This window comes from Nerophis lumbriciformis, linkage group LG03, assembly GCF_033978685.3.
Source record: "Nerophis lumbriciformis linkage group LG03, RoL_Nlum_v2.1, whole genome shotgun sequence".
In the NCBI taxonomy this organism is placed as follows: Eukaryota; Metazoa; Chordata; class Actinopteri; order Syngnathiformes; family Syngnathidae; genus Nerophis; species Nerophis lumbriciformis.
Window position 1 is genome coordinate 28,630,001 of NC_084550.2, and position 12,027 is coordinate 28,642,027.

At 39.2% G+C, this 12,027-nt stretch overlaps 1 protein-coding gene across 7 annotated transcripts in view; it reads left to right on the forward strand.

Annotated features, from left to right (window-relative positions):
• The window catches only part of ctnnd2b (catenin (cadherin-associated protein), delta 2b), a 367,161-nt gene extending 355,988 nt beyond the window's left edge, over positions 1-11,173 (forward strand). For all 7 annotated transcript variants that reach the window (XM_061936381.2, XM_061936403.2, XM_061936356.2 and 4 more), the window contains 3 exons: positions 133-261; positions 389-456; positions 2,943-11,173. In XM_061936381.2, the coding sequence (XP_061792365.2) occupies positions 133-261; positions 389-456; positions 2,943-3,206 (461 nt within the window). In that variant the 3' untranslated portion in view covers positions 3,207-11,173. The remainder of the gene's footprint in view (positions 1-132; positions 262-388; positions 457-2,942) is intronic.
• The last annotated feature ends 854 nt before the right edge of the window (positions 11,174-12,027 follow it).

Genomic DNA, 12,027 nt, shown 5'->3' on the forward strand with positions numbered 1-12,027 from the left:
TATATATACACATACAAATGCAGGTATATATGTACTTACATATACAGTATACGTGTACATACATGTATACACATCATAAATGAAGACATTTAAAACAACCAAAATGCACTAAAGATATTCTGTGTGTTGTAGCGAGTGCACCGGCTTCACCCAGGGACATGTTGGTGTTGAAGGAGAGGAAGGCGGACTACGAGCTGAGCGCCAACGCCACTTACCGCGGCAACAAGGGTGAACACACATCCCGCAAGGACGCCAGCATGGGTAAATCAATCTGCTTGCAACCAATGACTACCACCACTGCGAAAACGCTAACTTAGGCTACGTGTGATCTTCCTCAACGTGTTGATGTTTTAGCTAACATGCTAACTCTTTGTCTGCGTGTGCACAGGCGGTGGTTGTTCAACCCTGCACAGAGGAGCGTACGTGTCACCCACCGATGACCTGAAGTATAATCAGGTACGTGAAGTCGCTCTCTCACTTTTGCACTCCATCCATCGAAATTCTCACTGGCATTGTCAGCAACATTAACAATAAAATTGTGCAAAAATCTTCGGATACCTTAAAAAAAAATGTTTTCGTAAAAGTCGAATGTTACTCAAAAGAGAAACGGTATCTCGATTCTTCCGTATGTCTTGCATGGACAGGAAAATTGTCACTGAAGACTCTTTGAGGTCTTGAAATTTTAACAATTGTTAGCTAGTTTGTCAGTTGACAGGCCACTTCCTGGTTTGTAACAAGCAAAAGTAATATGTGATGTTTCTAGTAACCGAACGGTAGCGATTCCCCAGTACCTGGGAATTGATAAAAATGTTTTGGTCATTTAGTATGGGGAATGTTATGTTTGCTGGGGGAGTTGTGACGGCACAAAACCACAAGGGGGCAATATTGCTCTATGTATTTATTATATATATATATATATATATATATATATAAACAATATAATATCATAAATAATGAACAATATAATTTAACTATAGAATGGTGTGTGACGCGGGATCAAGGAAGTCACAGGGAGAGATCAAGAATGCGGAGGAAAGCCAGACACGGGATGCTTACAACGTAACATAGGACTAAGTACCGGCCAGGATCCTTGGGTCCACTGGTCTTATTAGTAACCCTAACTAACCCTTATATGTTCCTCTAGTGTCCAAATAACTCTAAATTACTTCATAAGCAACTAATTAATGGGGAATATGTTCCCCATATTAAAGTGTTACCAATAATTGTTTTTGATAAGGAAATCTCATTTTTTATTGCAACGTTTAAAAATGCTGATTATGATAAAACTGCTGTCCAGTTGTTACTGTATTTATTGTTTTATTACCATCATATTACCATTGGCAGGTATGAGTTTAAGTTGCAATGACATTTGCAAGTTCAAGACGTTAGATGGCAGCAGTGTGCAACGTATGGCGTTTTTGTGTTTTCTGTTGCGCCCTAAAAGGTGTTAATACTGTAAGTAGTGTACTTATTACCAGTGTTGGTCATCTTCCCTTCAAAAAAAAAAAAAAGCAATTAGTTACAGTTACAAATAACTTCTACCCAAAAAGTAATTGAGTCAGTAACTCGGTTACCTCACTGTGAGAGTAATAAGTTACTCAGCAAAGTCATTGTGACGTTATTTTTCATTTCGTTGTTCCATCCATCCATCCATTTTCTACCGTTTATTCCCTTCGGGGTCGCGGGGGGCGCTGGAGCCTATCTCAGCTACAATCGGGTGGAAGGCGGGGTACACCCTGGACAAGTCACCACCTCATCGCAGGGCCAACACAGATAGACAGACAACATTCACACACTAGGGCCAATTTAGTGTTGCCAATCAACCTATCCCCAGGTGCATGTCTTTGGAGGTGGGAGGAAGCCGGAGTACCCGGAGGGAACCCACGCAGTCACGGGGAGAACATGCAAACTCCACACAGAAAGATCCCGGGATTGAACGCAAGACTACTGAGCACCTTCATATTGTGAGGCAGACACACTAACCCCTCTTCCACCGTGCTGCCCCATTTCGTTGTTTTATACGCTAAAATCTTTAACGTCAAAGATGTTTGCATTAACTGATGGAAGAATATTCGGCATTTATCTGAACCCAATAGATTGCAGTGTGCCATATGATGTGCGAAGAAATACAAATGTATAAAAAGATAATGCATATGTTCCTTTTGACTGTACATGTACTGTAAATGTATAATGTATTTATATTATTCACATGTGAATAATGATGCATAATAGACTGTATTTGTATTATTCACATGTGAATAATGCTGTATAATAGACTGTATTTATGTTATTCACATGTGAATAATGCTGTATAATAGACTGTATTTATATTATTCACATGTGAATAATGCTGTATAATAGACTGTATTTATGTTATTCACATGTGAATAATGCTGTATAATAGACTGTATTTATATTATTCACATGTGAATAATGCTGTATAATAGACTGTATTTATATTATTCACATGTGAATAATGCTGTATAATAGACTGTATTTATGTTATTCACATGTGAATAATGCTGTATAATAGACTGTATTTATATTATTCACATGTGAATAATGCTGTATAATAGACTGTATTTATATTATTCACATGTGAATAATGCTGTATAGTAGACTGTATTTATATTATTCACATGTGAATAATGCTGTATAATAGACTATGTTATTAACATGTGAATAATGCTGTATAGTAGACTGTATTTATATTATTCACATGTGAATAATGCTGTATAATAGACTATGTTATTCACATGTGAATAATGCTGTATAGTAGACTGTATTTATATTATTCACATGTGAATAATGCTGTATAATAGACTGTATTTATATTATTCAGTCTAGACTGTATATGGCTTACTAAAATATAGCGGTATTAAGTATAATACTGCCCAGTCCCACAGAGAGTGTTTATCAAACAGTTCTTTCCATGTCTTCAGGTCTCCTCCCAAGGATTGCCTTCAGAGCCCTACCCGCCTTTCCAGAACCCTCCCCCGCCCGACAGCGGCAACTACGAGGACCAGGCCTTCTTCGAGAACCAGGTCCACGCGGGCGGCCGCCCCCCCCAGGCCGACCTCAACATGCACTTGCAGGGCCTGAAATCCACAGGCAACTACGTGGACTTCTACTCGGCCTCTCGGCCCTACAGCGAGCTCAACTACGAGACCAGCCACTACCCGGCCTCTCCGGACTCCTGGGTTTAAGCCGCGGGAGGAAAGGAAACGTAGTCGGAAGTAGGAAAAGGTACCTTTTTTTTTTTTTTCATAACGTGTAGTTCCCACGTAGCATCATAGGTAGCAAGACACTGAAGAAGGGACTGTGGACTCCTTGTGGGGAGGCCAGGATGGAGCAGAGGGAGCGAGTCCAGTCCTTGCATGTGCATGCACTCCACCCACGACACGGACATTTTCTTCCTGTGTCTGCTTGGAGCGGCCGTGGGGAAGGTGAGGCGGGAAGAGAGGTGCGTGGAAAAGTCTTTGCAAGGTGTGAAGAGAAACGTTTGTACATTTTGTCACATAGGAACTTTTAGTAACGTCAAGCACAAGACGCCGTAGGACACGTAGAAACGTCTCGTTACACAAACCCGGTTTCTCTCTGTGGCGTGTGGGCGTGACGTGTCCTCCGGAGGAAAAGCTCGCTTCTGGATGTCGCCGTTTGTAACGCTATCTTTTATTTTTGTTGGTTTTTTTGTTTTTCTTCCCCCCGTTGTCGTCGCTTTTTTGTGTTTCTATTTTTGAACATTCTCGGTTGTATAGTATTTGATGTACACTGTACATTTACTGGCGATGCATTGTGTAATTGTACATTGAACTGTTGTCCGTGTGCAGCCTTCACACTCTGCACTACACACACACACACACACACACACACACACACACACACACACATTCTTGTATTTCTTACCTTCATGAGACCTGAGAAAAATGCCTCCCTCTTTAGGACCAGCCTTTCTAGATATATAAAGAAGTGTATTTACAACATATATACATACTATGCAAATATTGAAAAAAAGCTTGTTGTGTAAAATGAGTTTGAATTTCCACAAGAAAAAGGTCACAATTTCACAAGAAAAACTTGGAATTTTGGCAGTATTATAATAAAAGTCCTCATTTTACTCAACGCAAGTCAAAATTTTACAAGAAAAACTGAACATTTGTGCGATGTTATGATAAAAGTTGGAATTTTACTCCATAACAGTCGCAATTTCACAAGAAAAGCTTAAAATTTCGTCGACTTTATAAAAAGTCATAATTTTACTCGACAAAAGTCACAATTTTATAAGAAAACCTTAGAATGTTGGCAGTATTATAATAAAAGTCCTCATTTTACTCAACGCAAGTCAAAATTTTACACGAAAAACTGAATATTTGTGCGATATTATGATAAAAGTTGGAATTTTACTCAATAACAGTCACAATTTTATCAGAAAACTTTAAAATTTTGGCAATATTATAATAATAATCAAAATTTCACTTGGCAAAATGATGACAAAAGTCATAATTTTCCTCAAAAAATGTCACTATTTTACAAGAACAACAAAAAAAATTGCCGATATTGTGAGAATTTTATGACAAATGTCACCATTTTGCATTAAAAAGTAATAATTTTACATTAAAAAGTTATAATTTTACGAGAAAATATTGCAATATTACAGAAACAGAACGAATATGAGAAATTGTTCGCAATTTTATAAGAAAAAAGTCGACACATTGTGAGAAAAAGACTGCTTTTCGTTATTTTTTGACTTTTTTGTGGTCTTGTTTGTAATTTGTTTTTAATCTTCATTATTTACTTCAAGTTATTACAGTACGTCTCTATATACATTTTATTTTTTTTATTTAATTAATTTTGGCCAAAGGTGTCACATTTCCATTTCTTACACACACTTGTTATTTCATATGTTGACCAGAGGGGGAGCACTTTTAAAAGCGACACACAGTCAATTTGAAAAATCCCACCTTTTTGGGACCACCCTCATTCTGATAGAATTCACCACCAGGGGTGCAAATGAGATATTCTCTATTTTTTTGTTCTTTGTAATGTTTGTTCATCCTATGGTCACATATGGCTTGTCTTACGTCAGCACAGGAAGTGGTCAAATCAGCTGTTCACCTGACGGGGTTGAATAGGGAAGTCCTTCTTTAGCTGCCGTCTTGTTTTAATATATATAATACTGCCTTTGCACCTGTCAATGTTTACTTTTGTATGCACGTTAAATCAACCAAAAAATCCTGACTTTGGAGCAATGTTCACGGACTCTAGTATTTGGCTCTCTATTAGATGCAATGGTTTTCCGTATCGGTCCTAACTTGTTCACCGGTCCTCAAATGGAAGGTACTTTTCCTTGTTGATGTCTCAAGAAGGGTAGAAATACAAGAACACACACACACTCACACACACTAGACACAAGACAATAAAAAATGCTAAATTAGGATGAGTCACATTGACTGCCTTACATATTGTACCAAGTAGATTTTATCCAACAGTACATACGCCTCATTTATATATCCTTTTGTGACAGGTTTTAGCCAAATAAATGATAGAAATGATACTTTTACATATAGTTAAGACTACAATTATTCAATTTATGTGCGTAAGTGAATTTTTATTTGGCAACGAGTCTGTTTTAACTGAAAATAACAAGAAAGCGGCAAAAGAATGAATTTTTTATTTTTTTTAACACCCATCTAGACAATGTTCTGTACAGTTCTGGTCAGGTTTCTGTGACCCTGAATGCTTCAGTTCTTTTTGCAGGGTGGAACGATAAAACATCTTAAAAATTGTACGTCGAGGTTGAAATATGTTCACACTGCACGTCAATTCCGATTTTTTTTGTATCTGATTTTTTCCGGTCAATGTGAACGGTGCAAATCCAAATTTTTCAAATCCGACCCAGACCTCTTTGGTATGTGGATGTAAATCAGATATGTATCCGATGCTACGGCGGTCTGAAGAAAGGAGTCCTGGCCGACGTTCACACTGTGAATGTGCAGTTCGGGTTTCTTTGTCACATCCGATCTTTCCCATTTCTAACGTGAATGCAATCCAACCCACGTCTCGTCAGTCTTCGTAAATTAAAGTACCACTGATAGTCTCACACACTCTAGGAGTGGTGAGATTACCCTCTGCATTTGACTCATCCCCTTGTTCATCTGACCAATCCAAGTCTGAGACTATATCTGACCAATACAAGTCTGAGACTAGATCTGACCAATCCAAGTCTAAGACTAGATCTGACCAATCCAAGTCTAAGACTAGATTCCAACCCTTGATGCTGAGTGCCAAGCAGGGAGGTAATGGCTCCCATTTTCATAGTCTTTGGTATGACTCGGCCAGGGTCAAATCTAAGACTAGATTTGACCAATCTAACTCTTAGAGTAGATCCGACCAATCTAAGTCTTAAGACTAGACGTGACCAATCCAAGTCTAAGACTATATCTGACCAATCTAAGTCTGAGACTATATCTGACCAATCCAAGTGTGAGACTAGATTTGACCAATCCAAGTCTGAGACTAGATTTGACCAATCCAAGTCTAAGACAACATCTGACTACCCAAGTCTAAGATTAGATCTGACCAGTCGAAGACTATATCTGACCAATCCAAGTCTAAGACTAGATCTGACCAGTCCAAGACTATATCTGACCAATCCAAGTCCAAGACTATATCTGACCAATCCAAGTCTAAGACTAGATCTGACTAATCCAAGTCTAAGACTAGAGCTGACCAACCCAAGCCTAAAACTATATTTGCCCAATCTAAGACTAGATCTGACCAATCTATCTATAAGATTATATCTGACAAATCTAAGACTAGATCTGACTAATCTATCTCTAAGATTAGATCTGACCAATCTAACTCTGGGACTAGATGTGACCAATCTAATTGTAAAACTAGATCTGACCAGTCCAAGTCTAAGACAAGATCTGACCAATCTAAGTCTGAGACTATATTTGACCAATCCAAGTGTGAGACTAGATTTGACCAATCCAAGCCTAAAACTAGATTTGGCCAAACTAAGACTAGAGATGACCATCTATCTCTAAGATTAGATCTGACCAATCTAACTATAAGACTAGATCTGACCAATCTAACTCTGGGACTAGATGTGACCAATCTAACTGTAAAACTAGATCTGACCAATCCAAGTCTAAGACAAGATCTGACCAGTCTAAGACAATATCTGACCAGTCCAAGTCTAAGACAAGATCTGATCAGTCCAAGTCTAAGACTAAATCTGACCAATCCAAGTCTAAGACTAAATGTGACCAATCTAAGTCTACGATCATAACTGATGAAGTCTACTTGGATGAGGGGCCAAACATCTCCTAAGACAAACCAAACAGATCCATAGAATTCCCTGAGACTAGAACCTGGATGAATGGACGTGGGCACAAATCTCTCCAAGGATGTTGTTACTGTCGCTTGCTACAAATACCAAAATAAAGTAGTCCTTCTGTCTTTTCCACGAGTCAAGTCAGATGTGTCCCAAGTTTCAGCCATCTAGCTGTCCATTTGAGGTGATTTTGAAGCTAGTCCTTCTGTACTGTAGACTTGGTGCACCCACGGCACTGGCAGCTAGCAACCAAAGAGCGTGACGACCACCACCATGCTTGGGTTTTCAAAGCCCTTGACTCCTCAAACCTACAAAGACTTAAGTGTTGGCGCTTCTTAGAGCGTGACGACCACCACCATGCTTGGGTTTTCAAAGCCCTTGACTCCTCAAACGTACTAATAGACTTAAGTCTTGGCGCTTCTTAGAGTGTGACGACCACCACCATGCTTGGGTTTTCAAAGCCCCTGACTCCTCAAACCTAGCAATAGACTTAAGTTTTGGCGCTTCTTAGAGCGTGACGACCACCACCATGCTTGGGTTTTCAAAGCCCTTGACTCCTCAAACCTACCAATAGACTTAAGTCTTGGCGGGTCTTAGGTTGTGCCTGACCAACCAAAACCAATGTAATCATTCCATCCTGGGACAAGAACTGTTCAAATACATCCTTAAAGCCCCCAAATTAATACGACCTGAGGAATCCTAGGACTGTACTCAGAATATTGTGCTAGAAACCACCAGGATTCTTAATTTCTGCGACACAACTTGGTCTTTTGCCACTTCCTTGGGTCATCCCACAAATAAAAGTTCACTTCAACCCCAACTTTGGCCCCTGTATGAATAATGTAGGGCTTAACTGTGAGAGACCATAGTATCTAAATGTGAGCTCCTGCTCTTTCAACCTTCAATGTAGCTCTACAAGGTGGACCATACCCAAGTATTACGTCATCTCAACCTTCCACGGCACTGTTGCTTTAAGAGGCTGTTTGCAACATTGACACAGACGCCTAGAGGGCGCTAACGTTCCAATGTCTCATATCCCGCCCGGTCACGGATGCTATGACCTAATGACGTAGCTACGTACCAATTGGGCTTCGGGTGTTGTTGGCCAGTGATAGCGATTTGGATTGTTAGTGTTAGCTGTCATTGAATGTATATTCTATCACAACAACAGAGACAGCCCTGAACACTAATCGTTTTGGTTCCGGATGGAAGAAAACTAAAAATTCCATATAAACTTAGTCATTCTGGAAAAAAAAAATAGACAGTTTTAGTACGAAAGTGTTCAGTAAAACCAGGGGTCGGCAACCCGAAATGTTGACAGAACCATATTGGACCAAAAATACAAAAAGAAAAATCTGTCTGGAGCTGCAAAAAATTAAAAAGTCTTATATAAGTGTTTTAATAAAGGCAACACATGGTGTAAGTGTCTATATTAGCTATATTAGCCTACTATCAAAGTGACTTTAAAAGTCTTATATAAGTGTTATAATGAAGGCAACACATGATAAATAAATAAATGGGTTGTACTTGTATAGCGCTTTTCTACCTTCAAGGTACTCAAAGCGCTTTGACACTACTTCCACATTTACCCATTCACACACACATTCACACACTGATGGAGGGAGCTGCCATGCAAGGCGCTAACCAGCACCCATCAGGAGCAAGGGTGAAGTGTCTTGCTCAGGACATAACGGACATGACGAGGTTGGTACTAGGTGGGGATTGAACCAGGGACCCTCGGGTCACGCACGGCCACTCTCCCACTGCGCCACGCCACATGATGTAAGTGTCTATATTAGCCTACTATCAAAATGACTTTAAAAGTCTTATATAAGTGTTATAATGAAGGCAACACATGATGTAAGTGTCTATATTAGCCTACTATCAAAATGACTTTAAAAGTCTTATATAAGTGTTTTAATGAAGGCAACACGTGATGTGTCTATATTAGTTATATTAGCCTACTATCAAATATAAGTGTTATAATGAAGACAACACATGATGTAAGTGTCTATATTATAGCCTACTATCAAAATGACTTTAAAATCTTATTTAAGTGTTATAATGAAGACAACACATGATGTAAGTGTCTATATTAGCCTACTATCAAAATGACTTTAAAAGTCTTATATAAGTGTTTTAATGAAGGCAACACGTGATGTGTCTATATTAGTTATATTAGCCTACTATCAAATATAAGTGTTATAATGAAGACAACACATGATGTAAGTGTCTATATTATAGCCTACTATCAAAATGACTTTAAAATCTTATTTAAGTGTTATAATGAAGACAACACATGATGTAAGTGTCTATATTAGTTATATTAGCCTACTATCAAAATGACTTTAAAAGTCTTATATAAGTGTTATAATGAAGGCAACACATGATGTGTCTATATTAGCTATATTAGCCTACTATCAAAATGACTTTAAAAGTCTTATATAAGTGTTATAATGAAGACAACACATGATTTAAGTGTCTATATTAGCTATATTAGCCTACTATCAAAATGACTTTAAAAGTCTTATATAAGTGTTATAATGAAGGCAACACATGATGTAAGTGTCTATATTAGTTATATTAGCCTACTATCAAAATGACTTTTAAAGTCTTATATAAGTGTTATAATGAAGACAACACATGATGTAAGTGTCTATATTATAGCCTACTTTCAAAATGACTTTAAAAGTCTTGTATAATTGTTATAATGAAGACAACACATGATGTAAGTGTCTATATTAGCCTACTATCAAAATTACGTTAAAAGTCTTATATAAGTGTTATAATGAAGGCAACACATGATGTAAGTGTGTATATTAGCCTACTATCAAAAATACTTTAAAAGTCTTATATAAGTGTTATAATGAAGACAACACATGATGTAAGTGTCTATGTTAGTTATATTAGCCTACTATCAAAATGACTTTAAAAGTCTTATATAAGTGTTATAATGAAGACAACACATGATGTGTCTATATTAGTTACATTAGCCTACTATCAAAATGACTTTAAAAGCCTTATATAAGTGTTATAATGAAGACAACACATGATGTAAGTGTCTATATTAGCCTACTATCAAAATGACTTTAAAAGCCTTATATAAGTGTTATAATGAAGACAACACATGATGTAAGTGTCTATATTAGCCTACTATCAAAATGACTTTAAAAGTCTTATATAAGTGTTATAATGAAGACAACACATGATGTAAGTGTCTATATTAGCCTACTATCAAAATGACGTTAAAAGTCTTATATAAGTGTTATAATGTTTGTCCTCCTACAGAAAATATATTAAAACAAAGAATATATTTTTTTCTTCATCTTTTTCCATTTTCACACATCTCTGAAAGAGTCCAGGGAGCCACCAGGGCGGCGCTAAAGAGTGGCGGGTTGCTGACCCCCGGGTTAAACCACTAAAGTTAACATAAGCTCGCCATTGATTTTCTTGGTATATTGTTATGGCTTGAGAAATGTAACTGTGAGGAAGTTGCAACCAGCCCCTTTAAGTTGGGAAATATTGCTTAAGTTCAAGCAGGCTTAAACCAGGGATATTCAACTAAAACTGTTCCGGGGGCCACATTTGCACAAAGCTAAGGACCCGGGGACAGAACACTATGGCCCCGTTTACACCGCACACCAGATCTGGGGTTTTTTACCCTCAAGTGACCCAGATCAGATTTTTTTTCGCCAGTCCAAACGCTCCAAAGTGCTTCAAATCCCATCTTTTGGCATCAGGCTCCACCCACATCAGGAGTTAGTCCTGAATCCCATTGGAATCTGATCATTTCAAATGTGACTTCGGTCTGAACGCAATGCGATCCGAATGTGGACTCGGTGCTGATTCCCGTCCCAGTCGCTTCACACTCGACTGCGAACCGATCCAGTGAAAGCTGAAGATCCTGGCCAGATGAAGCCATGAGGACCACATCATCTGCATAAAGCAGAGACCTAATCCTGCAGCCACCAAACCGGATCCCCTCAACGCCTTGACTGCGCTTAGAAATTCTGTCCATAAAAGTTATGAACAGAATGGGTGACAAAGGGCAGCCTTGGCGTAGTCCAACCCTCACTGGAAACGTGTCCGACTTACTGCCGGCAATGCGGACCAAGCTCTGACACTGATCATACAGGGAGCGGACCGCCACAATCAGACAGTCCGAAACTCCATACTCTCTGAGCACTCTCCACAGGACTTCCCGAGGGACACGGTCGAATGCCTTCTCCAAGTCCACAAAACACATGTAGAACCCAAAGCTCATGACCATAAATGAGGATGGGAACGTAGATCGACCGGTAAATTGAGAGCTTTGCCTTCCGGCTCAGCTCCTTCTTCACCACAACAGATCGATACAGCGTCCGCATTACTGAAGACACCGCACCGATCCGTCTGTCGATCTCACGATCCACTCTTCCCTCACTCGTGAGCAAGGCCCCTAGGTACTTGAACTCCTCCACTTGGGGCAAGATCTCCTCCACGCAACCCTTTACCGGGAGAGAGCCATAGACTCGGACTTGGAGGTGCTGATTCTCATCCCAGTCGCTTCACACTCGGCTGCGAACCGATCCAGTGAGAGCTGAAGATCCTGGCCAGATGAAGCCACCAGGACCACATCATCTGCAAAAAGCAGAGACCTAATCCTGCAGCCACCAAACCGGGTACCCTCAACGCCCTGACTGCGCCTA